This window comes from Alternaria arborescens (assembly GCF_004154835.1).
Source record: "Alternaria arborescens strain FERA 675 chromosome Unknown contig_2, whole genome shotgun sequence".
Lineage (NCBI taxonomy): Eukaryota > Fungi > Ascomycota > Dothideomycetes > Pleosporales > Pleosporaceae > Alternaria > Alternaria arborescens.
In genome coordinates, this window is record NW_021167857.1 from 1,419,604 (window position 1) to 1,445,665 (window position 26,062).

General features: G+C 52.7%; 8 protein-coding genes across 8 annotated transcripts; 5 read left to right on the forward strand and 3 right to left on the reverse strand.

Annotated features, from left to right (window-relative positions):
• Window positions 1–86: 86 nt before the first annotated feature.
• On the reverse strand, window positions 87–3,164 carry AA0111_g1336 (hypothetical protein; the record flags this gene model as incomplete). Its single annotated transcript, XM_028646984.1, has 1 exon — window positions 87–3,164. One exon carries the CDS (start codon window positions 3,162–3,164, stop codon window positions 87–89), a length of 3,078 nt encoding a protein of 1,025 aa, XP_028511061.1.
• Window positions 3,165–3,648: 484 nt separating this feature from the next.
• Window positions 3,649–5,751, forward strand: AA0111_g1337 (hypothetical protein; the record flags this gene model as incomplete). The annotated part of the gene is made up of 1 exon (XM_028646985.1): window positions 3,649–5,751. The coding sequence occupies one exon, from the start codon at window positions 3,649–3,651 to the stop codon at window positions 5,749–5,751; it is 2,103 nt and encodes a 700-aa protein (XP_028511060.1).
• A 1,221-nt stretch (window positions 5,752–6,972) lies between these two features.
• Window positions 6,973–8,376, forward strand: AA0111_g1338 (hypothetical protein; the record flags this gene model as incomplete). The annotated part of the gene is made up of 1 exon (XM_028646986.1): window positions 6,973–8,376. One exon carries the CDS (start codon window positions 6,973–6,975, stop codon window positions 8,374–8,376), a length of 1,404 nt encoding a protein of 467 aa, XP_028511059.1.
• Window positions 8,377–8,973: 597 nt separating this feature from the next.
• AA0111_g1339 (hypothetical protein) lies at window positions 8,974–9,460 on the reverse strand (the record flags this gene model as incomplete). The annotated part of the gene is made up of 2 exons (XM_028646987.1): window positions 8,974–9,267; window positions 9,353–9,460. The coding sequence occupies 2 exons, from the start codon at window positions 9,458–9,460 to the stop codon at window positions 8,974–8,976; spliced, it is 402 nt and encodes a 133-aa protein (XP_028511058.1).
• A 1,348-nt stretch (window positions 9,461–10,808) lies between these two features.
• On the reverse strand, window positions 10,809–13,470 carry AA0111_g1340 (Serine/threonine-protein kinase; the record flags this gene model as incomplete). Its single annotated transcript, XM_028646989.1, has 2 exons — window positions 10,809–11,153; window positions 11,203–13,470. 2 exons carry the CDS (start codon window positions 13,468–13,470, stop codon window positions 10,809–10,811), a joined length of 2,613 nt encoding a protein of 870 aa, XP_028511601.1.
• Window positions 13,471–14,474: 1,004 nt separating this feature from the next.
• On the forward strand, window positions 14,475–17,209 carry AA0111_g1341 (hypothetical protein; the record flags this gene model as incomplete). The annotated part of the gene is made up of 3 exons (XM_028646990.1): window positions 14,475–15,356; window positions 15,421–16,756; window positions 16,815–17,209. 3 exons carry the CDS (start codon window positions 14,475–14,477, stop codon window positions 17,207–17,209), a joined length of 2,613 nt encoding a protein of 870 aa, XP_028511166.1.
• Window positions 17,210–19,484: 2,275 nt separating this feature from the next.
• Window positions 19,485–19,655, forward strand: AA0111_g1342 (hypothetical protein; the record flags this gene model as incomplete). The annotated part of the gene is made up of 1 exon (XM_028646991.1): window positions 19,485–19,655. The coding sequence occupies one exon, from the start codon at window positions 19,485–19,487 to the stop codon at window positions 19,653–19,655; it is 171 nt and encodes a 56-aa protein (XP_028511157.1).
• A 3,751-nt stretch (window positions 19,656–23,406) lies between these two features.
• On the forward strand, window positions 23,407–24,486 carry AA0111_g1343 (hypothetical protein; the record flags this gene model as incomplete). Its single annotated transcript, XM_028646992.1, has 1 exon — window positions 23,407–24,486. One exon carries the CDS (start codon window positions 23,407–23,409, stop codon window positions 24,484–24,486), a length of 1,080 nt encoding a protein of 359 aa, XP_028511600.1.
• Window positions 24,487–26,062: the final 1,576 nt, after the last annotated feature.

Consider the following 26,062-nt stretch of genomic DNA (forward strand, 5'->3'; position numbering starts at 1 on the left):
AATGCCCCCTTTCCAAGAAAGAAAAAGAACGCTTTACGATGCCGTGCGAACGAAGATGCCAGACGCCAACAGAACACGCTACAACGCTAATGTCTAATTCCTTGCATCCACCGATCAATCTGATCTCGCTGTCTGGGATCCATAGGCGGGCCCATCATGCCCCCCTGCATCATACCCATGTTCATGCCATTCATGCCCATGGGCATCTGCATACCGCCCATCTGCATGCCATTCATCTGCATTGGCATCTGCATGCCCATGCCGTTCATTTGCATGGGCATACCCATCATGGGGTTTTGTTGCATCATGCCGGGCTGCTGCATGCCCATTTGCATGCCCATCGGTCCCATCTGGCCCATCTGTCCCATCATGGGTTGTTGCATACCATTCATCTGCATAGGCATCTGCATACCCATCATACCTTGCTGAGGCATGGTACTCGTTCTCTGCTGCCCGTTCATCATCATGGGGTTCTGGGCGTTCTTGTAGGCTTGAATCTTCTGGCCGAGGGGGATGTCATCGTCGTCCTTTTGGTTATTGCCCACGCCCTTGAGCAGGGGGTCCATAGAGCCATAGCTGCTGGCGCGCATGGTGGCTGTGAGACGTTGTTGTTTCTTACGCTCTTGATCGAGGACATTTTGGTGCAAAAGACTTCCTTGGGGGAGGTGAGAGACGAGCTGCTCATTTGAGACCTTGCGAGCTTGGTTGTGAGGGTCGATGGGGTTGGCGGAGAGGATGTCTGCGAGACTGTTGGTGGAAGCGAGACCGGGACGGTGGGCGCCAGGTTGCGGGGCCTGTTCTCCTCGGGCGGCAGCTTCGGCTTGGAGACGAGCACGGCGTTGGCCAAGTGTCTCTTCTTCTTCCTCTTCCTCAGCGGGAACAGGTGCAGCAGGTGCATCTTTGGACTGTTCTTGGCCAGTGGCCTCTGGTGCACCAAACTTGCTCATCATCTCAGAGGCAAAGTCATCACTTACTGTGCTCTTACGCACGTCACCGAGCGCTGTCTCACGTTCTTTCTTTTCCTTGATACGACGCATACGATCAGCCAGGGACTCGCCCGGCTCCTCATCCGAGTCTGGGTCGGGGGTTGTGATTTGGGGGATGTTGATCTGGCTGGTAGACGCTCCTAGGTATTGAGTACGACGCTGGTTGGGGTCGGCACCAAGTAACCTGTTACGGCGACTGCTAAGGGGCTCGCGATCCTCCAACTCTCGCTGCTCGATAAGACCCATGCTCTTTTGTCGCATTTGTGGAGGCGCAGTCTGCTTGTAGAGAACGCCAAGCGGCACATCATCGTCAGAATCCTCCTCCGCGGGTGCCTCCCAAGCCAGATTGACTCTCTTGCGGATTCGCCGTTGCTTTTCCGCCTCAGCCACGTCGTTCATCTGCAGCAGAGTTTGGCGACCATCAATCAGCCCCTGCTCCATCAATGTCACATAGTTCATCTTCCTAGTCTGTTGTTTTGCTTTGCGAATCTGGAGCTCAGCGAGGAGCGTGGTCGGCGCGCCGTACTCCGGTTCTGGCTCGCCCTCCTCTTCACTCGATTCTTCTTCTTCATAGGCGTCCTCCGGATGTCCTTCCTCGAATGAGGGCCGCGAGGCATCGGGATCATGCCCGGCCGGTCCTCGTGCATCCTCGTCACGCTCCTCCAACTGATCGCCGAGGCTCATCCGACTCTCGCTTGCCTTCACAAGCAGCAGGTTCATATCAGCTGAGCTATTCCGCTTCTTCAGCTTCTTTAGACGTTCGCCTTTTGCATTGTGGTCAGTATCCAGGATATTGAATGAGCTCCGTCTTTGCGTCTGTTGCAGTGTCGGTGGAACTTCAGGTAATTTCGAACTCTTCCGTTTGTGCTCTGGCCCGTACACTTCATTGCCTACGTGTCCAGCGAACGGATGGTCGGTAAAGGCAGATACTGGAGCATTAGCAGAAGCATCCAGGATGCTTTCAAGCGTGTCTTCTGCAGACTCTCCCTTGACGGCAAACTCCTGGGCGGGGGCAGCTCGATTATCAAAGTAAGCGCTTGCTCGTAATTGTGGGGGGAGAGCCATGAGACTTTGTCGACTCTTCTTGTTGGGCTTCGCGTCCATGAGATTGTCACCGAGCAGCGGCATTGACTTTCTATGCTCTGTCTGCATTGTTTCCAACAGCTGTGTCCGGCGTTTAGCTTGCTGGTTCATGTTAGGCAACTGCGATAGACGCTTTGGCAGGTTGAGCATCTTTGGCACGGGGGCGGGATAGAAAACCATGCCGTCGTCTGGTGGCGGCGCGCCTATGGAGTGAACGCTCGGGTTCTGTCTATGCATAAAAGACTGGGGGTTTGACGAATGCCGGCTGTGGGCATAACTACTCTGCCGACTGTGATGCGACGGCTCTGGCTCCTCCTCGACAGTGTCTGGACAGTGAACGCCGTCAAAGTCCTGCCATAGTGTACGTGCTTGGTGTGTGGTATCGGTCGAGGCTGCTGTTGGGGGCCGGTCTGGGAGATCGCGGTGGTCTGCATACTGGTAATGTGTGTCCTCGTGTGTGAGCTCGTCGGGATCAGGTCGCCCCAACTGGATACTATTGCGCAGCTCTTCTGGTAAACCATTCGCAACCTCATCGAATATGCGTGTAAAGGACGAGACCTTTCGCTGTGGGGGAGAAGCAGAGGAGCCTTCGTCACCTTGTTCATTTTGGTGTTGGTATGACTCCTCCTCGACCTCCTCGGGGTGTACGATCTGCCCAAGACGCGAAGCCTTTGATTCCGAGCGTTGGCGCTGGACTGAATTCGAGGGTTTCGGCCAGGGTCCCGTGCCGGAGCGCAGCGAACCGGCGGGCGAGGTTATGTAACCGCCCGGAGAGTATCCACCCCATCGTGCATTTCCATTGAGGTCTACAATTGAATTGGCGTGCGAGCTGATCGAAACGCCGCGACTGCGGGTACTGGCCTGGCGGGTGGGCTCGTCGGGAGAGTGTATGTCGCGCAATGACGAGCGTCGACTGTCAGTCAGCTTTAGTTCTGAATATGTCTTTCGTATCTCCTCCTGCAGGTCTGAGCCGGCCTCGCTCATGCGTTCGGCATGTTCTTCCAGGCGATTGATGTTGCCGACATACGCCCCTTGTAGCGACTGGAGATCCGGAACCGGATGACGGAGGTCGACGTCAGCCTTGGGGGAGGTCATTACTACCGAAGCAAGCAGCAGGAAGTGTGCCGCAGAGGTGAGAGAGTCAACTCAACTGCGGTACGACTACAGTAAAGGAGACTTTTGGCGTGTTTGTTGCACCGAACCGGACATGGGTCGAAGGGTGATCGACCCCGATCCATTCCAAGAATAGCACGCAGCACGTTACCACGGTACGGCAGGAGCGACCCAGATCTAACGGTTCTTGGCGCTGTCGCCCAGAGGCAGAATTCCAGAACATTGTTTCCGCTGCACCAAGACATTCACTTCGCCTTCCACGACAACCGGGCGCATTCACGTCTTTCCTGTCTCGAATTCATGCAACACTGATTGCGATACCGATTGCGATACCGATTGCGACACCGATTCTACGACGCGACATCTTGCGCGCCCGCGAACCGCTACTCAGAATCTGCAGCTACTGCCTGCACATAGCTCGTATACGCATCTTTGCCCGTATTCACAACCCCCCCCTATCGGCGTCATGGACGAAGGAGGCAAGCGAAAACACAGCTTCAGGCAGCAGCCGAACAAAAGGGCCAAGGCCGAGGATGGCAGTGCACTCAAATCAGGCTTTGGTGCGAAGATGCTGGCCAAGATGGGTTACAAGGGTGAGGGAGGTCTAGGAAAAGAGGGAGGCGGTATCTCGGAGCCTATCCAGGTCGTCAACCGCGGCACCAAGGGCGGTATCGGTATAGTGGCAGAGAAGAGCGAGCAGCAACGGCGGGAGGAGCGTCGCAAGGCCGAAGCAAACGGAGAGAAGTATGTCGACACTTCAGAAGAGGAGCGCGAGGAGAGGAAGAAGAAGAAGGCCAAGGCACGGGGAGAGACGCGAGCATCAGCTCCTCGACCGAAGAAGACTGTTTTCGAGCTCGAAGCAGCTGGCATGCATGTACCGCTTGCACTGCAGTCCATTATCGACGCGACGACCGGCACGTCCACTCCAACTTCAGGCGTGTCCCTCCGCGGCCCTGACATCGTCCCATTCGAGAACTCTCTGCAAGCGCGCGTACGCAGAGACTTGAACAGTTTTTCCGAAGCATTCGAACAACTTCAGGTCGAGTCGCAGGCCATTCCACCCCAAGAGTATGCGCTTCAGAAGGAGCTGGAAGCGCTCGAAAAGCAGATGGACGAGTTGGAGGATCTACAAGCACGCATCGAGTCTCTGCGCACAGGCACGTTTGACGTCGTTTGCGAAGGGCTGAAGAGCCTGCGCGCCGCCCACCCATCGAAGCCGCTACACCGCGAATCGATTGCCGTTATACATCCACACTTCTCCAAAGCTATCGCGTCCTGGGAGCCACTTGAGGATGCGTTGGAGGGCGTGGCCGCGGCTTTCTCAGAAATGGCAAACATCATACAGCCCAGAAGTAGGAGAGTTGCTTCTCAAGCCTACACCCACCCCTCAGAAGCACTGGTTAGCCGCAACTCAGTCGACGAAGAGGACACGATAAAGCGTGGCACTACATCGTCATATGAGTCCATGATGCTCAAATATTGGCTCCCAGCAGTGAGCTCCGCTGTAACACAGTGGGATGTCAAGAACCCACAGCCCATGGTGCATTTGGTAGGTGTCTGGAAGCCAGTCTTACCACCATTCATTGCCAAGCGGGTGCTGGAACAAATCACACAAAAGCTCTCCACCTCAATCCAGGAGTGGAATCCTCGAAAGTTCAAGAGAAGCCCACACACATGGGTTGTGGAGTGGCTGCCTTTCCTCCAGCCGACTGATCTAGACCCCAAGGGATCAGGTTTGGTTGCTGAAATCAAACGCAAGATCCGACATGCACTACAGTCCATCGACCTCTCCAAAGGCCCGTTACCAGGGATGGACCAGTGGAGGAGAGTGTTTGGAAAGGGCGAGTTTGACCATCTACTTACCTCCCATCTAGTACCGCGTTTGGCGACCTACCTACGAGACAATTTTGACATCAACCCCGCTGAACAAGATCTGGCACCACTCGAGGCCGTTTTCGCTTGGAGAGGACTGATATCAAATGAAGTCATTGGAGAACTATTAAAAGCACAGTTCTTTCCCAAGTTTCTCGAAATCATCCACCAATGGCTTACGAGTCCCGAAGTTGTCTTTGAAGAGGTCCAGACGTGGCTTGCGTGGTGGCGGAACGAGATCTTGCAGGACGAAATCAGCAACTTGCCTTCCGTGGCCTCATCCTGGAATGAAGCATACTCGCTCATCGGTACCGCACTGGATCTTGGCGACGCAAGATTGACACATCTACCAGCGCCTCACGTCGAGAGTACGAGAGTCTCCCCAGAACCATCCCAGTTCTCCAAGTCCGTCAATAAGGAACCACCTCGTCCTGCGCCACAAGTCGAGGAGACAACATTCAAGGATATGGTAGAGGAATTCTGCGCTGAAGAGAACCTGCTATTGATACCACTCCGTGAAGCTCACGACCAAACCGGTTTGCCCCTTTTCCGCATCACCGCAAGCGCGACCGGACGAGGAGGCGCAGTGGCGTATCTCAAGGGCGATGTTCTGTGGGTGCAGAACAAGAAAGATAAGACCATGTGGGAGCCTACCGGTTTGGATGAAGCCCTTACCGCTAAGGCAGAGGGCAAGTGATTGCCATCAACTCCAGAATGCATGTCTGCATATCCCACACCAAGCGGGTCTCGCTTCGAAAGGGTAAGCTCAACAACCTCTCTTGAGCAGATATGTTTGCTAGCATTCGCTAATCCAGCATCGGTACGATGCATCCTTAGGTAGTGATAGTGACGTCGACCGCAGGGCTATAATGAAGCCACATTATCTCTCCATCAGCGTCTCCTGACGCACCGCAAGGCATTCCAAAAGTGCCGAAAGTATGCATGAATCGTGAAGTAAGAGGAGTAACGGCCAATGCGAATTGCCGTCACAAGATATGAGGGTGATGCGGCCTAATAATCGGTCCTTGCTGCAAGCCTAGTCTGTGATTCCCATTGCATTACGACGATTGTCGCGTAGAATTTGCGATCCGACTCGTTACTTCAAGTAGTTTGTTCGGCATATAATCCTTGAAGTGGCTAACATACTACTTCTCTTAGTGGCTCCGTGATTGCTAGTGTGATGAGGTGACTGTGCGCTGATTCGCATTATCGGGCGCTTAGAATAGACTTTACTGACGAATGGGAGTGCGAGACTGGGTGCGCATTTTCTGAGCTGCAGGGGCCGCACTATTATGCATGCGGACCGTCTCTTCCCGCCGACTGTGCCTCGAGTTGGCAGATGGTGCGTGTCCGGAAAGTTGGTAGTCGTGGAGCAGTCGAGTGGCGCGGCAAACATGTTTCCAACTGTTCCCACATAGCGGCAGCGCCCATCGCGACATCAATTGCCTTCACACAGTACATGGCAGCCCCGAATATTTGTTCAGCGCGATAGCCTCGAACTATGTCTGGACGTTCAGGTATTGCCGTCGTCCCACCTGGGTCTAGTCTACTCAAAGCGACCCCGCTCAGCGGCTGAGAGACTTCAACCACTGGACGCCCCAATGTAGCTCAAGAAACAGTCCAGCCAATGAGATCGCGTATGCAGCATCCCAAGCCATCACACCCAGTCGTCCTTTCCTTGCATCCGACCACTTGCAGACCGCCGATCAAAGTACTTACCCGCTTCCCATCCCTCTTCAAATCACCATGTCGCCTCTGTTACACTCTGCACTTCACCCGGTTCCTCTCAGTCGGGAAGCGAATGCATTTGCGGCCCTAGATCGACGTTGTACCCTGGACGAGTGCGAGGAAAGATAGACCGCCCCTCCCATTTCCTATTTCTTACTTATATTTCCTTGAGTGTCAAGCCCAGGAAACGATGCTGGAGAGAGCGCTTCCTCCAGCACTCATATCTCTGCTTCTTGTTGCATCTGGTGTTTCTGCTACACCCTACAACTTCCTCGACAACTATCGCGACCCCACACCAGCGCCTGACGAGGGGCCTCCTGCCTCGTATCACGCTGTCCGAGACAAGAACGTTTTACCCTACGAGATCTGTGGTGTCGTTGGCGGTTACGTCGTTACAGTACTTATTTGGGGAGTACTTCTCCTCACTGTTGGTAGAAAGATGAGACGAAAAGCACTGGACCCGCCTATGCAGTTGGAGCTGGAGCTCCAGGACGGCTACAAACCAACAAGACCGACTATCAACACGGGTGGTCTAGCATCGCCGCCACTATCTGCGCGATTGTGGAGGAAGTTCAAGAAGACCGACTCCGCTGTCCAGAGTCCCTTGGTTCAATCGCCGAGTTCTTTTGATCAAAAGGTGCTTGATGCCCATAGGGATCAAGCTCAAGCTGACATGGAGCGTCTCTACGCCGCCGTCATGGACTTTGACGCGCAGAAGCACGCTTCTAAGATCAGTGTAGATGAAGAGGAGCCAGTCCCCCGACCCACGGAGCGAAGAAGACCATCAGCGCTGTCCATCGGACGACCCCAAGACACCGCCGACTCCCCAATTTCACCTGTCAAAGCCATCTACCCACCCGGCTACTCAGATAGACCTCCAACAGCACCCTACACCGACCGCCCCCGTTCGAACAACCGGGAGCACCTCCGCGCAGAACCCCACGCACCCCCGAGCCCACGCAGCATCTTATCCAAACGCTCTCAAAACTCCACTAACAGCACGACGGGAGGCAAGAACGCGCGATTCAATCTAAAGAACCTACGCATCTCAGGCCCAATAACGAAATATCCTGGTGCAGATTCCGACGACGAAGCACGCACACCACTCTCCCCACGCTTCTACGCCAACCCCGGCGCACCCCCTTCGCCTCCTACTCAGACCAACTCGCCAAGCTCGCCATTGAACTACAACGACGAATCCCTCGACCGCGTTCAGCCTCTCCCCCGCCCAGCACCGCAACGACTAGGTTCCAAAGACCTACCTCTCGCCCAACCCCCCACCTCGCAACTTCGCGCCCAAAATGCAAACGCCAGTCTCCCTCTCCGCTCTTTTGCCTCCCCGCTCGCCTCCCCTGGTATCCAGACTACCGTCCTCGACCGACGTGTCGAGAAACTTGCACTAGGTACTCCCAAAACAGGAGTGCCCTTTACGCCGTATAGTCCGTATATGCCTTTTACGCCTATCACGCCTGTGACGCCGCATTTGACGACGAGGAAGGATCGCAAGATGGAGAAGAAGATGGAGAGGAAAGGGAGGAAGGCGGGAGATGTGCTTGTGCAGAGTCCCAAGGAGATCTTTGGGGATGCTTATTAGAAGATGCTGAGAGGAAGTGTATATGATGGATGGATGGGATAGGCATCACATTTTGCATTTGAATTAGCGATTTAACTTTTTTTTTCTTTGTTTAAACGCCGCCGGTAGGCTGGTTGATGATCTTTCCTTAGGCTTATGAGGATTGGGGGTTGCATGTGTGGTTTGCATTCTACGTTCATATTATGGTTATGTATCTTTATCTGGATAGAAATCAAACAATTGAGATGAAAAATATATGTCTGCGTAGCGAGACATGAACTGGTAGCGCGTTGAAAGCAATTGAATATGAGTTTCAGACATCTGAGACACCTGCTACCTATTCCTAAAACTTTATCCAATCCACTTGTACACTGTATTGACTCTCATTCTTAGATTATGAAGCATGCACCTGAGTCAGGGGTAGAGCTTTTGATCCGCCTTCGCTTTGCTTTCAAGGTCTGTGAGCTTGTAGAGCCTCCCTCGTCACATCAAGACCTTCTTGGAAGGTCAAGATGAAGGTAGCTGTACAGTCTTCCCCGTACCCAATTTTGCTCGTCAACTAATGATGCGGACCATTAGTTTGAGTTCACACTCGCGCGCACCAAGGAAGGCAAGTGCTTAACTCACAGTAAAGATGCCGTGGTCAAACGGGAGGGAAACGGAGGTAGTGTTACCATCATAGAGCCTCTTGTATGCATTCTTGTCTGGCGAGATAGGGAGGCTTTGCATGAGCACTCCGGCCCGGTTGTCTTCTTGGGTAAAGTCAGGATTGCTTCCCATCAGGATAATCCACACATCAGGAGTGTCCTTGTCGTTCCTGCTCAGATTGTATCCACTAACACCAGCACACCCAACCCAAGGGGCTGCCTGAGCTCTAAAGACTCCTCCTGAGTCTTCGCTGGAGGTATTGACCTGTTGGCGTGATCAGCAAACCTGATTGTCACTTGCGTTGCTCCTGCCTTGAGAAGAAAGCCTTTAGCTGTGCAGTTGTGCTTACCGGTGAAGGGCCCGAACAATTCTCTCCCCAGTAGGCGTACTGCCCATTTGGAACGAGACAGTATGGTGACTGATTTTTGACTTTCATGGAGATTCGATGGTTCCTCATGTTGAACGTGCTTGTGCCTGAACAACGTCGTGTTGTGATACTGGTTGTTGGAAGAGCTTTGAAACAAGGTCTCAGTGCTTAATTTGTACTCAGGACGCTATATGAGATTGTAAGAAGCGTTCGCATTATGAACTAAGTTGGAGAGACTCAATCGGCAAGCCCGATAACTTGCAAGGGCAAGGTGAAGATGTGACTTAGTACATCGCTAACCCCCGCCGGCCCACGCATGGGAACTATTTGATGGCGTACAGCGGAAGCTAGGGTATCGAACAGCGGTCTTGGAGCACTGCGCTGCAAGAGCCTCAAAGTGCAGAAGGAAGATTCCTGTTGGTCATGCGACGAGTTTCTCAGCTAGTATCACAAAGCCATTGAGCTAGCATCAAAGAACCGAGTTGCTGTTTCCCGAGGTCATGTTTTGCTCGCAACTAACAAATTCTCCCGTGATTGGCCAGATCTAGCCATTTCTAGGTATTTTTAGCTCAAACACGCAGCCTTTCAAGCTGGCTCCAGACCTCGAGATTATGTACATATACACGCTTTATACTGGAATGTCACACCGTTCTAACCGGCTACCAACACACTATTAAATGCCGACAGACACGTACGAGGTGAGATGGAGGATACAGGCATGCGAAGAAAACTGGTCATCACCAGCAACTCTCACATTAAAGAAGTTATATTTTTCTTCTGTGCCAGAATGCATGGCCAATCTAATTTTCCCTTCTCTCCCCTCAGCGCCACCCCCCAACGTTCCCCTAATTCCCCTTCCTACTCTTCCAACCCACATACTTTAATCCCTCTTAAGAATAAAAAACATGGATAGACAAATACACACATGAACGTGCGACGCCGGCAATACTATGCCCAATCTAACGCGCCTTCCAAACACAAACCTACACAGAAAGAAGAAGGGTAGTAGTGAAAGCAGTAACCACCCTTTGTCCGGAATATACCGGCGAAATGTATCGAAATGAAAGAAGTTTGCTACCAAAGTCGCTAAATGCCAATAGTTTGAGCCAACAATATCGCTTGTGATAGATCTTTGTAATGCCGTACCTTGTAGAGTGAAATCCGTACTTGTAGAGGAAATCCGTACTTTGGAGGAGAAAACAAAGGAAAAATTTGGAGCTGGTGATTTGAATCTGGATTTGAATCTGGATCGGATGATGGTGACACAAGGAAAGGAGACGCCAGAACGCCGTACGCTGGATGATGAGGCTGGATATATGAGCAGCACTTGGTCGAGTATAAAGTCGCATGTACATGGACGTATCGTCGGTTGGTATTGAGATAGCACACGGAGGCGCGCTATCTGTACCCAATCATGACCTTCCTTTCAAGACGATTTTCAAAAGTTGGCCAATCCGTTCTTCGAATGACGTTTGCTAAAGCGCTTCCTACCCTTGATCGAGTCAGTATCGCCTTGATCTTTGCGGAGGTGGCCATGCCGCGAGGCGGGGATGTTGACGCCCTCGAGGGCGGAGTCTCCTCCCAACGTACTGGTCGGGGTAGTGTGATTTGAAACGAGCTCGTTCAAACCTACGTCGGCAGAGTACGAGTTGGTCATGGTTTGCGCAAAGGCGTAATCTCGTGCTTGTTCGATGCTGTCGAGCCATTCTTGGCTGGAGTACTTGCTGCCATCGGGGTCGCTCGTAGTACTTTTGGGGTCTTCGAAGACGTACTGCTTCTCTTTCTGGAGGATATTAGTATCATTCATTCAAGAAGGGATCATTTCAACGTACCGTCTCTACGAGCCAGAACGTTAGGCCCTTGGAATCCTGGAATGACCTCCACGCGCAACCCGCTGAGAGCAGCGATATCTCTTCCTTCAACTTCTTGTCATTCGTGCCTGCTGCGCACATCAGTACGCGTGCATTGGACGTTATCATTACAAGTCGCTGTCGCTTCTTGACCGTGTTGCCGCCGAAGAAGCGCGAGAACTTCTTAGGTTGCTCCACCGGCTCTTCCTTTCCGCCAACAGGGTGTCCAGGGGCGTGTTGTGTGACAAACATGTTTCCAAGCTTCAATATCCGCTCGTCTCGCTTTGTGAGTACCGGCGACCAATCAATGTCGAGCTGGGAGGGAGGGGGCAGTTCGGTGATAAGGCGCGGCTTCGGTCGTGCTTGGGGTTGGTTGGGTGCTGCTGCTGCTGCTGCGGGTGTCGAGGGACCTGGCTGTGTTATTGACGTTTCCATAACAGTGCCAGGATTCCTACCATTCAGCTTGATGGGCTCCTGCGCGGGCGGGCTGTAGGCTTTCAACCGTGGGGCCTTTTGTTTCCACAGGCCCTTGCCCCATTGCATCCCTTCAAAGAAGGGGTGGTTCTTGATGTGCTCCATGGGCAGTCGTGTTAACGGATCTAGGACCAAGAGTCGCTCAACGAGGTCCTTTGCAAGTGGAGGGAAGCCATCTGGAAATGTGTACTCCAGGCCCACAATCTTCTGAAATGTCATATACTCGTTCGCAGCCTTGAACGGTGGCCGTCCTGCGAGCAGCTGGTAGATGATGCATCCGAATGCCCACAGGTCGCTGGCTTTGCAGGCGTTCTTGTCTGTGAGTAGTTCTGGCGAGACGTACTCGGCTGTTCCAACGAAAGATTGCGCGCGATCCGACTGTGCCCCTTCCAATGGATCGCCCGATGTCGATCCAACGCCATTTGACTTTTGCTCGAGTATCTTTGCTGTTCCAAAATCAGTAATCTTGACGTGCATGGCATCGTCGAGCAGGACGTTCTCTGGTTTCAAATCTCGATGTATGACACCCTTGTTGTGCATGTAGTCGATGGCGTCGAGTATTTGCGCGCCGTAGAAGCGTGTGCACTCAACGTCAAAGGTGCCCATCTTCTTGAGGAAGCCTAGGAGTTCTCCGCCCGCCGCCAGATCCAGCACAAAGTATAGCGAGCGCTCGTCTTGGAAGGTGTAGTAGAGTCGGACAATGCCGGGATGTTCCGTCAGTCGGTTGAGAGTGTCTTTTTCGATGTTTACGTATTTGACCTTCTTCTCCTTGATGATGTGGCGCTTGTCGAGCACCTTGATCGCGTACTCGCGCAGTGTCTGGCGGTCGGTAGCGGCCAGTACTGTACTATAGGAGCCTTCGCCCAGTGTTCTGCCAAAGTTGAAGTCCTTGACGCCTTTCTTCACCACGCGCGTTATGGGCCGTCCGTTCTGATCCAGATCCTGGCGGGTGCTTACAGCCGCGCCCTTTTCCTTCCACTCCTCGCTGCTCGATAGCGGGCCGCCTTCGATGCTGTAGGGTGAGCTTGATAGATTGGCTACTCCGGCGTCCATGGGTATCCGCCGTGAGCTCCTCCGGGGCGGAAGGGGGCCGTTCATGGCGGCCATCTGGGCAGACTGGCGGTATGGGTCGCGTCTGCTAGCCTCCCTCGCTGGCATGGCTCCGGGCGCGACACGCGAACTGGCGGTCCGGCGCATGTCTCCTTGAATTGCATCGTCGTTGTATCTGTAGGTGCCAGGGGCAGCGGTGGAAGAGGTCGAGAGGTTGGGGTGCTGGTACATGCTCGTAGAGATTGGGCGCTCTCGCATGCCTGCGGGCTGCGACGTCGGGGCCTGGCTGCGCTGCTGCTGGAGCAATGGGGCAGCAGCATACGGGGGATACGAGGGCTGCTGGTGCTGGGCCTGGTGTTGAAGGGGCATGGACTGGCGGTGGGAGAGGCGCGGCGAGTGAGATGATATCGACGAAGTCTCAGCCAGGGGGGAGGGGAAGGCGGCCGGGGAGCCAGAGGGGGAGCTCTGGTAGACATTGTCTCTGGGGTGGAGCGAGGCGTTGTCTTCCGTGTAGGAATAGTGCGAGTTGGAATACGTGGGGTGGAGATCGGGGCGGTCCTGGGTCACGGTATTCGACGACGAGGCGCGCGTCGGCGAGGGCGGTGATGGGGGTGACGTCGTGTCATCGTGGTTGCTGTGCTGGGTGGGCGGCGGCGAGTCGTCCTCGTCTGGGTTGGCGATGCGCAGTCCGCCGAGCGTCTGCGACAGACTCAGGTCGCCATTCATCGTGGCGGCCACTGGGACTGGGCAGCAGCACTGGCGGTAACGGGGGAGAGATAGTCGATGTCTGAAGCTAAGGCACCGGCCGCAGCGCGTCAAAGTAGCCTCTTCTAGCGTGCGGAATACGAGCGTGGAACGAAGGCATGGCAGGGGCCCAGAGGCCAGGTTGTGGGCGGGAAAAGAACTATTCGCGGATGTGGATATGATGTGCCCGTATGCTCCAGCCTGTTGATTGTGATGCCATAGGCTCGGCGTTGTCAGCATTCTTGCCGACAGCTCAACAACACCACGACCCGACCACGACCACGATCACAACTACAACCACAACCATAACCATAACCACAACCAACATGTCGCGATACCAATCACATGCACTAGACAAAAAGTGCGTCCATTCCAGAAACAATGGATGCAGCAGTAACAACAATGATATTGACAATGATTCCTCGTCTGATTCGCTACCACCTCGCTTTCTTACATCACCAGCTTCAATCATGGTAACGGTGCCTTCACGTGGCAGCAAGTCCCACACTCGTAATGAACAGTCATGGGCACACAGTACGGGTAATTTTTGAATATGTCTCTGGACCTGGAAGGTGCCCTTGTCCACTCCTTCCATCCTTCACCACCATCAACTCGCTATCGTCGCTACCATCAACGCGCAATGAGTCTTCCTTCTCGAGACAGGCATCCTTTTGGGTCAATCCCTTCTGAATCTACCCCTCCAGAATCTGTTCCTTCTAGAACAAGTCCATCTAGATCTACTCTTTCTGCGGATTTCTATCCTGTACACGCTGCTGGTAGATATCCTCCTTCCAGATCCACCCCCTCTGGATCTGTTCCTTCTAGATCGACTGCTGCTAGTTCTGTCCCTTCTGGAAATAGAGTTGAAAGCTACAATGATAGACGGTAGGCTCAACTCCTGTTACTCTACATTAATGTCCCCGTCTACTCACCCGTTTTGGCCCTAATATCCCTTCAGCCTTCAATCGCTCAAACATTTGGACACAATGTTACGTCTCAGAACATCAGAACTTACCTTGATACCCGATGACATCGACGAGACCTTCCGTCGCATGGCCCTCAGGCAGAGAACAAGACTGAGAACAAATCCGCCTCCTGGCCGTCCAGCACAACCAGGACGACCCATCCTCAGACCTGGCCCCCAGAGATTGACTCGAGATGCTGTTACTGCTCTTGGGTCTATTCCCATACTGCAGCCACAGGTGGCAGCAATTACTTCTGCAGAAGAGGAGTTCCTAGAGGATGCCTACCAGGAAGTGACACCATCGACAGAGCATTCCGTCGGTGAACGGCCTGTTTCTCCTACATCGCAGAGAGAGACCCCTTTACAGATCAATTCAATGCAGCCACCAGCGTCACCAGCGTCGCCGGTAAGGTCGCTTCCCTCGCCAGCACTGTCATTACCTTCGCCAGAATCCCCACCACGACGTTCACTCCATGGTGTACTCCCCTTTCGCTTTAGTAGAAGCCGCCGGCCATCTACTACGCAATCACAGCCGGATACAGTTGTGTCAATCGCTCGTACGCCAACAAGATCGCCACTCATTCATGCCAGGTTGGACTCAACGAGAGCCAGCAGCATCGGTGACACCAGTAATAGCTTCACCGTATCTCCCTCTGGCGACTCCACCGAAAGTTCTACCGGACTACGCGGAGGAGGTCGAGCGCGTGATGTCCGTGAACCACCTCATGCTCCGTCTCCGCTGCATCACATGCAGAGACTAAGTTCGCCGGAACATGAAGAGCCCTCCGGCGATCCCACCAAGTCACCAATTACTCCCCGAGAAGACCAGCCTACACTCTACTTGGAAGGTTATTGGCATCACACTCCCCGGGGGGATGAGTATCGCATGCGTAAGAGCACTGAGGTAAGTTGCGATTGTGCGACATGCTTATGAGACATACACTAATTTCGTGACTTCACCTTGACAGGACCGTTTCTGGAGACGACCACCACACAGTGAGCCGCGGCGGGTAAGTGATCGTCAGGATTCAGTTATGCGAAGGTTTTCTTCAGGATCCGCCCCCTCTCTTCTCACAAATCGAAGCCGACCTCCCTCTGGTCTTCCGTTTGACGACATATTCAGCACTTTACCAACGGTTGAACCCCGGCCCAGACGGAACGCTTCAGATTCTACTACTTCTCGCAACGACTATTATTCTACTTCATCAGACATCTTTCGTACTCCTGGTGGCTCGCTCCAGCCAGAGCAGACGAACTTAAGGCCACGACACTTTAGTAGCGATGCTTCAAACGCCAGTGGACAATTCTCTTATTACGGCTCGCTTCCTCCTAGCAGGGGAGCTTCCAGCGGTGGTCCATCGATTGAAAACGACCTTTCTCGATCTCAGATGGACGGAGCGGTGGCCTCAAACGAAGGCCATCGTCCCTTAGCACCTGCAGTTCCTTCCTCAGCTTCCAGACACAGCACATATCGTCCAAATTCTTCAGGAAGCTCAGTTCTCTCTTTTTCCGATAACGTTGGCTCTGGCCCACATGGGGTTTCGCCACTACCTTCGATGCCATACACTCGCAATCAAGGCGACTCTACATCGTCTGATTACACAACCCAGGGGTTAGGCTACATCGTCGACGCAACTACGGCGGCAATGGAGGGTCTTGAATCGCCCCTTAACCCTTTCTCTGAGCACTATCAGCGTCAGCTGCAAGCTGCTCAGGCTCGAATGAATCCCTACACTTACCAGCTTCGCGCAGAAGGGGCACAAGCGCGTAGGTCAAGTCAAGGTCATGGCAGCCGGGCAAATCATTCACGCCATCCCCCACCTCTTCCTGATCAAAGAACGAGGTCTTCTCAGCAAGCTTACTATAGAAGACAAGAATTCCAACAGTCGTTCGAAAATTTGGCGATACATGAGTCAAAAAATCACGAAAGGGGCTCTAATCTTCATGGCAGAGGTGGACGAGGCGATCGGCATTCCCGCGAGAACCCTTCCAGTGTGCCGACATCCAGCTCTGACGCTACTATGCGTGCTGGTAGAGTTCAGGCACAACGGGCTACTTACGAACGATTGCACAACCCTAGAATGGCAATGCAAGTCGAGACCAACATGAACCCCCTCCGTCATAGTATGCCACAACCAACCATCACACACGATGCACCCAGTCGGCGACACTACTTTACCGGTTTCCGCAACGAAGAACACAGGAACAGCCCGTTCAACACGCATCGACGCCCATCACAGAGTCAGACAGCACACCCATTGAGAGGACCTCATGGTGGCGAGCCCGGCGACATTTTCCAAGCCTGTAAGCCTCCTAGTATGAACTGCACACAGAATAAATACTGACCTCCCCACCCATCCAGCTTACCCCCAGCCCACCAGCTCCATCCCCCAACGCGCCTACCGCCCCACGCCTGGCGCCCGCTACCTCAACCCTCCACTCACTCGCGACAGTCCCTTGACGGCTCTCGCTCTAGACCAAGGTAGTGGTACGACAAGTCGACGCTCGCATGACCCGCTTGTTCGCGCTACGACGATGGCACGTACGCATCGCCGCGTTCCACCTGAGCAGCGCGACCAGGAGAATGATGGGGACAGAGAGGCAATGGAGAGGGAGAGGGAGGGTATCAATAGTAGGTATGGTGATGAGGAAGGGGGAAGATCGAGGATGGATGAGACGCCGCCTAGGATTGGGAGAGTGGAGAGGAGAATGAGGGAGGGTGATAGGAATAGGGAGGATGGAGTTAGAGATGTTTGATTAACGATGTTGAAGTTTCGAGGAGGGGACGGGATACGGGCTTTGGTTAGTTTAGAGTATTGTTTTAGATGTTTATGGGAATAGAACTACAAACGACGATTCACGTGTTTTGGATGTGCACGTGCAGTTGGGAGGTATAAAAGCGGTCTTCTGTTCCGATTGATGCTTACTCCCATTGCTCAACGTTCTATCTTCTATTTTTCCAAACCAAAAACCGAGAAACCTAAAATCATGGCGCTTCTCTTCTCCTCCAAAAGCTCAACACATATTCCCATATGCGAATCACCAAAATACTTCAACACTACAGAGATGTTCTCTTTTTTCCTGCCGCTATCTCAGAAAGTCCATCAACATCATACATGTTGAGATCCCTGTCTTCGCGCACCCGAAAAACCTTGTGTTGCAGTATGTATGGATTGGCGAAACTTTTTTGATCCGAACCTACACTGCGCTTGGAGACTATATAAGCCCTCGCAGAGTCTTCGTCTTCCTGTCTCCTCGACCCACATTCAAAACCTATTCTCCAAAATATTAGGATAGGGTTCATATGAATTTTGCGAGCTCGCCCTTGTATGTGTTTGGCATTTCTGAAAATTATTTGCGTCCTAATTATGGACGGTATCTTCTGATATCTTCTTCTTGAAATGTACTCGAAGACCGATCACCTTCACTCCATGCTGTCGAGAAGCCCGTGGCTATTGCGTATATCTACGCTGGATCGTCCCTTCTTCTTCAGCATCCTCAAACCAGGCCGTTTCTCTAAAGCGCGTGGGCTTTGTGCCACGGTCTAGCAACTCTCTCTCCAAAATCGACACGAACCAATCACATGTTGCTTCTCATCCAAAATAATCTACTACATGTGTAAAATACGCGCGATGGTCAACATGAGAGACTGTCGCCGGTCGGTTTCGCTGCTACATCCGATGATTGCACGTGCAAGGCGATGTGTATACAACTTCTCCTCGACCACTCCAGCATTGATTCATCGTCCTCACCTCGTTGCGCGGTTTCTACCAAAAACGAAAAAAAGCTCTTTCTACGATCTCTGTCTTCCTCCAAATCGCAGCCTCACTCACTGATGGCTGTGTGCTCTCAAAACTGGCACAACACCAGCCATGATCTGGTCCGGAACACGAGCATACTTGCTACTCCGAAGCGGTCAGATTCATGTTCTCTATTCCCATCTCTGACGTGCCGAAATACACCTGTAAAAGCCTCATGACCTTTTCTCTCCTTAAAAAACTTCAATACAAGGAGCTGATGGCTGTGTTCCTTCCAAAGGTCATGGTTCAATGGAGCATGATTGGCCCTGGTTTGCGAGCATAAAATCTACTTTGATATGATCCCGCCTTTACTCTCAATTCTTCCGTTCATTCTAAACATTATCAAAAAAAATCCTTTATCAAGGTACATGGACTCTGCTTCCCTCTGAGATCTCCTGACATCTCAGTCATGAATGAGTTTCCCCAAAAGTGGATACGAGCCTAACCTATGACTTGCGAAGAGGATGAGCCAAAAGCTCATACTCAAACCTTTATAATCCCTCCTACTCCTCTTGTAGTCTGGTATGGGCTTCCCGAAATCAAAACATTCGATCAACATGTCCATGAGCCCTGCTCCTTCATAAAAGATCATATTGACCAGATGACAACCTTGTTCTTCCGAAAAGCGATATCTTTGGACATGGTCTGCTCTAAAGTTGCGTGTATAAAGCAACCCTGAAATGATCCAACTTCTTCGCTCTACGCTCCTATCCATCGAAGAATCTTTCCCAAAGTCTTGAAGCAGTGTTCAAATGAGGCCTGCTGCGCTCCGAAAGCCGTGAAAATGACTACATGACGTTTTTTGTCCAGAAAACATTAATATGCTAAAAAATGCTCTTCTTTGGCACCATGTAAAGATCCCACGGTGAGGCACTTCCTCATCTGGGTTTGTTACCACCTTCTTTACTTGCGCTCTTCACAAACCTTGAAGTAAAGAAGATGCGTCGTTGCTCGTGGCGCCAGGCTCTCTGTGTTACAGCTTCTTTCTTGAAAGCTGTTCGCGTCGCTGATGTGTGACTCCGAGTTGCGGATATAAATTCCATCTGCAGGCCTTCCACCACCTTCCCTTCATCTTTGCGCTTCTTGTGCAGTTTACCAAAACTAACGGAGATTCTTCGCATGGCTCTCCCGTTCGTCTAAAACAAGCATACATCTACGTTATGACCATTCGGTCTGGCTAGCAGGTCACAAAGTAGCACTTGTCTCTTTGCAAGACATACTACACGCTCATCATGAGTTATACCCAAAGAGCTCTTCTCAAGACGCATGAGACTGCCACCAGCCTTTCATACGCTTCCATGACACCGAAAGAATCACAAGCAGGTGCCATGTTCTGCTCCTCTTCTTTCGAGAATCTCAAGGTCTTCATTGCCATGTGGAGTTTTGGCGTGGGCTGCAAGTGAGATGGGTGCATCAGAAGCCCAACGAGTCTACTGCATAGCTTTGAGAATGCATATAAGTCTTTACTTACCGGCTTCTTTCTCCACTCATCACTTCACCTATCCTCTCAAAACAAGAAAAGGTCGGTGGTCAGTAGGATGATCTCTGGTCACCTCTAAAACAGAAACCACTAGAAGTTATGGCGGAAGTGTTGTCCAGTCCGATCCTCATTCCTACACGCTGCCGCCTTCTAAGCTCGTCCTCGAAAGTTCAAGCTCAGAGCGCCATGTCTGCGAAGTGAGGCGCCAGTGCTCTCAGGACTGTAAATCCCAACGACGCCTACTCCTCTTATCATCCTCCATCGGCGAAAATCCTCCAGAAAAATTGGACTGGTAGACGAATGTCTGAGCAGAGCCTCTTGTTTCCAAGACACCAAGAACGGTCTTCATGTGTTATTCCTCGTCTCTTTAAGATATAGCTTTGTCGACTGCCTAAAAATGTTGGAGACTATTCAGATAACATTGCCATTCGAAATGTTTGACGGCGGTTGATCCAGAGCATGGCCGAGGACAATGACGTGCCTGTTAAAATCACTCTTCGCGACCCAGGTCTTGATACATTCCGCCCTATGTTGTTTCTTCCAAAATGCAACAAGGTCTGAGTCATGATTTGCTTCTGCCGCAATTGCTTGTACACCTCACACACGCACGTCATATGTGTGCGCCAAAAAGCCATGTTTTTATTCCGAACGCACGTCCCATGGGCGGACGCATTGCGAAACTCTCACGAGCAATTATATCACTGCTTTCATGTTTTGTCCTGAGCACAGCACATGAAGCTCTCGCCGTCTCTTCAAACTCATACAGTAACGTACGATGTGGCCTGATGCAAGACCGGCGACACATTCCAAAGGAGACTGTGCAAGGAATGATACGTGTCGACACGTCACGATTCTTTTCTCGAAAGAGACGACAACGCTTCATGTGCGGGGTCCCGCAGTTGCAAAAGCCCGCGATCGTAAAGGTCCGTGATCGTAAAAGTCTGCGATCGTGAGTCCGCGGAAGCAACATGTAGATACGTGGCGAGGAAGGTCAGATGATGCTAGCACGTAATTGTCAGCTGTTGGTGGACTGCGCCTCTGTCGCATCGTGAGCCTCGGTGGTAGCCGGTACGCTTCGGATCGATAAACCGCCATTGCAATGAGCCATGAATTGCGCGTCGCCAAGAAGCTCTCCGTAAAGCAATCGCCTCTCGATACGTGTTGAACTGTTGCCTACTTGTTATGCAACGCTGCGGTTTGACGTCGGCGAGACGGGGTCCGACGAGACGAAGAGAAGTCGATAACAAAGACTCATATGTGCATCTGCAGCATGGTCGTGTAAAGGCCAGAACCCAATGACGTGCTTTTGGAGGGCCGCGACTCTTCTTGTGGCCACGACCTGCTGAAACCTCGAAGCGCTGAGAATTGGCAGTCGGAACGTTGCACAGTCGCTTCCAACCGCCAGCCCTCAAACAGCGACAAAGCAGATCTCCCGCAGCCTTGCACAAGTAAATTGCGCAAGCAACCACGTACCGGGACAGCTCCAACGGCTGCGACAAGGTCCGATGCTACCATATTTGGGTGATACGAGCGCTTCTGGTGGGCGGCACGCACGAACCGGGCCTCGATATAGCAGCCGCGGGGAATTGGCGACTAGTGAAGAGCCTCATCTGGCGCTTCGGCTAGGTAACCCATTTGGAGGGCTGTAGGATGCAGGGATACGAATTCGAGATTGATGAGGAGTTAGTTTGATCGCTTAGACGGAGAGACTGACAAAGGCAGGTGGTTGACTCCACGAGGAAGAATTGATGCCATCCAGTAGATCACATGTCTCGCTGGCCACGACCTTCTAGAATCGGCAGCGATGATCTGGAGGCATGATTGGCAAAGCGGGTGAGGCGGTGCAGCGGCTGTTGAGGAGGTCTCGAAACTGCGAGGCCTCGACATTGATTGGTACGCTTTAGTTGCATGAAGCCGGTCTGGTGCTTCCCGGCCGGCTGGCATGTCGAGTACAGCTGCCGGTGGTGCGCTGTAGCATGGCAGAAGACGAACATGGCGTTGGTCGTGCTGGCTGTCATCTGTCCTCGCCATCCACCTCGACCTCCGCCTTGCTCAAACAGGCTGGTCGTTGGACATGGCAAGAAACAGGTGTGTTGAAACAAATATGAGTTGTTTACAATGAGTGTCGGCCAATGGAAATGAGCTAAATCCCTGCGCATGACGGCGATCCATGGATCGTGGTGGAGATGCCCGAGCTCTGTCCACATTCTGGCCGAGTGGAGTCAAGATAGACACGCTGTCATGCGACTGACAGATGGCAGGGAGATGGTCAGTTCGGAGTTGATGCTGTATGCTGTGAGTGCCGTGATTCTTGCCGTGGTCCTATGCCACCCACTTGATGCAGATGGATAGACAGTATGCTGCTGGAAAGTGTAGTGGCGGCTGAGCCACGCTCGGTAGTAAATGTGTTCAATACCAAGCTGGACAGGCTCTACTACGCCGAATTACACGCATGCAACGCGTGTTCGTGAGGCAAATGCTTTTCTACCCAAGGTTTTCACGATACCCAAACTGGGCTGGGAGTGGCTGGGCTATCTTGCATTTTGCCCACAAATTCGTCACCGTCATGCTGGCTTCTGTTCCCCAGGTATATGGGAGCAGGTGTGTCGCTACTGCGTGGTCGCATGCTATTCATCAACCATAGTGATCTGGCTCCACTCTAACCCGACTCACCGCTTCAACCTCTGTCTCCCAACCGAGCAACGTGACCCAACTGCGAGGCCAGCAGACCCTCTAGTTCCGGCCAGCCTTCCGCAAGCACCAAGATTGTCGGAATACATATCGCCCACTGCTGCCGCAAACTCGAGGGCCTGTAGTGCAGACCGTGTCAAAGTTGACCGCTGCGCCCACCTCGATCGTTCGTCCACTCTCGTCCCAACATAACTCTCCAACCCGCATCCATCTAAAACATACTCGACCTCCTTCGAAACGCGATTCGCATCACGGCTCTATTGGTTGTCAATTTCTCACGCCTAGAGGGCCCTGCGCTGCGAACAAACCATTGGCTTGCACTTGAAACAGCCTATTCCTGGGGTCCTGCACCTCACCACTCGCAATCTTCCAGGCCTCCCAAACGAGCCAAACAGCCGCTGGCCTGAGTCCGGCGTGGCGCGCTACGTAGCTGTTTCCTGCCTGTAAGCCGCATCCATTGGGTCCCACACGCAGCCGCCGAACCACCACCCCCAAAGGATTCGACCCTCGACTTAGCATCGCATCTCTACCCGCTCAAGGGGTGTGCGTTCTTAAGTATCACGCTTTCTGCCGTCGATACTTCTTCCTCACAGTCAGTCACCGGCTTCACTTCTTCATCTCCCCTTCTTTCCTCCCTGCCATCCTAGCGGTGCAGGTGCCTTCTCCACACTCCGGTAGTGATTCGCGCTCCACCATCCGACGCTCCCAATTCCCAGACGGCAGTGCCATCGACCATCCCTTCTTTAAACCCACAAAAAAATATTTCGACTGGACTCGGAATCTTCCCATAATAATCGTTGCCTTGCGAATTCTGCCCTCTCAACCTCGTCGTCAGCCACGCAGCCTCGGACACCCGCTTACCATCGTTCAGACCGGAATTGCGACTTCGCCTCACAGGGCATACAGCAACCACAGCAACAACTACATCTCGACATTCACTTAAGACTCTATCACCACCCTCACTACACATCGCCATCATCAACATGCCTTACTCACCAAATCTCGTTGCCGAGAACCAGGCTGCTCTGGACCACTTCATCCAGCTCCCTGTATCACATGACATGATCTCGTATCTTGCACAAAAGGCCACACAAGTCATTCGCTGCGAACCATCAATCAACAAGAACCTCCCACCGACACCACCAGCATCGCCTCCTCAGCATGCTGCCTCCAGTATCCGTGAGCCTGCGCTGCCATCGGTAGAAGAGTTTATCACATCCATCGTCGAAAGGTCCCACGTTCAGACTGCTACCCTCATGACTTCCCTCGTCTACCTCAGCCGGTTACGGTCGCGTCTTCCTCCCGTCGCCAAGGGCATGCGATGCACTGTTCACCGCATCTTCCTCGCCTCTCTCATCCTTGCAGCCAAGAACCTCAATGACTCCTCGCCCAAGAACAAGCACTGGGCCAGGTACAGCGCTGTCCGTGGCTACGAGAACTTTGGCTTCTCCATTACTGAGGTCAACCTTATGGAGAAGCAGCTGTTGTTCCTCCTTGACTGGGATCTCCGCATCAACCCCGAGGATCTCTACTACCACCTCGAGCCATTCCTAGCGCCCATCCGTGTCTGGCAATCCCGCCAAGCCGAGAAGGCCAGGCTTGCAGAGAAAGAGAAGGAGCTTGCACGTCAACAGTACCAGCTTTCCGTCGAGAACCTCTCGCGCTCGACCAAGGCCTACCCATCAAACTCATCGCTTTCATCATATGCCTCTCGTCCCCAGAGGCATCCCGCTCCTCGCTACATTCCATCATCCCGCGCAGCATCGCGCACCCCATCTCTATCGCCACCCACTAGGAGCTCGTCCGTCTCAACATCGTCCGACTCGCCCGACAGCTTCCTTGACGAGCCTTCAGAGGCTATCCTCCAGCGCTACGACGCAGACATGGGCGCCAATCTTGTATATATCAATGGCCCCATCTCGTCATATGCACCAAAGCAGCAACACACCCTCCCGTTGTACGACACGCAGCCCTCGAAGAAGGCCAAGACGTCAGCGGGCGGCATCTTCAGCAGAATGTTTGGCCAGACTGGCGCCTACGCCGGCCGCCAAACTGGCTATTAATTCTATTCGCTATTTCACCGTTCTATCCACCACACTGTCGCTTACCGACCTTACGACTTTCCTAGTTTCCATGACATGATCCGATGAAAGATGCTCACTGGATGGACATCTCTTCGCCCATCTCATCAACCTTTGCATCGGCAGGCGTTTACACAATTAGCATTTGCACAGCACAGCATTGTACCGGCGTTGGATATCATCATCATCATCATCTTGAATCGCATCTATATTGCGTCTCGGCGCGACCGACTCAGAACAGTTTAGCTTAGCTAGCTTACCATTTATCCGTTCCCTGCACTTGTTTGCGGCAACGCGAGTAATGAATAAAAAATCCGTCAAAACGCATTTTTCCGTCTCTCCGAGGTACTTGGCAACGGGTGTTCGTGATAAATGACTCTTGCTTTGTTCTTGCAATTTCCGTAGATTGGGGACTGACATGCGCGCTAGGTTCGACGGGTATCTATCTAGTTAGTGCAGAAGGCTAACTTACACATTAGGTGGCGTGCGGCTCATCAAGCGACTCATCAATACGCAACTGTGGACACTGCATGAAAGAATCACGCGAGAGATATTGAAGGATGGCGATCTATCGCTGTAATTCGTACGAAGCGATGCAAGAGGGGTTCAGGAGGGCTGTACAGAGGGCACCTCAGCAATCAACCACAGGCATAAATCACGGCATAGATCACACCGGTCACTAGTCTACACATCTATATGGTACAGCCACGAAGCTATACAGGACCTGAGTTTCCACGTCTTGCGACGCTGTCCAGTCATCTTTGCCTTGTACTACATTCTTTGACGGGCCGTCTGCGCAGCCACAATAGGCAGACTAATCTAGCGACCACACATAATCAGCTATTATGCATGCTACCTAAACATCTACTACAAGGCCACAACGCCCAATATCTGCCAACCTCAGCACTGAGGTCGACCGAGGCTAAGTCGTGCCGGTGAAAAACCGTCAACGACATCATACCTCCACTATACTTGGTGATCACAGCTAATCACATTCACAACCGGCGGTAAGCCCGGCATGTACCAAATTCTATACCCGAGGCACTCTCCGAAAGCGCACCGATAAAGAAATGAGCAAAAGGCAGCTTATGATGCAAGATGCAACGGCAACACAATATCGTGTATGCAGGAGTCAAGGAGTTTGGACCGCGTAGATCAAACGCGGTTTGGGGTGGGATAAGAAGTACGCTTGCCTTTTTTGAGCATGGCAGGGTGGGAACGCTGGGTTTCAGATGTGCAGCTTGGCGCTAGAGTGCTTGGGTGTGGTTGGTCGGTTCCAGGGGCATAGTCAGCCGAGGAGGGTGAAGACTAATGCTGGGATTGCTGGCTTCGTTGTTTTTTGCATGTGCGGCAGATGCGTTGGCATCAGTTTACCGTCTGTTGAGGCTGCTTGTACAATGGGGCTGGGGAAGATGGACATGGACTAAGCAACTTGGTGATGTCATCAGTCGTGAGCTTGGGCTTGGGGTCGTGGTCGGGCGAGTCTCAGTCTGCGACGCGGTGATGCTATGCACGATACTCTTTATCGGTCTGGTCAATTGAGGAAGCATGCTTCCGC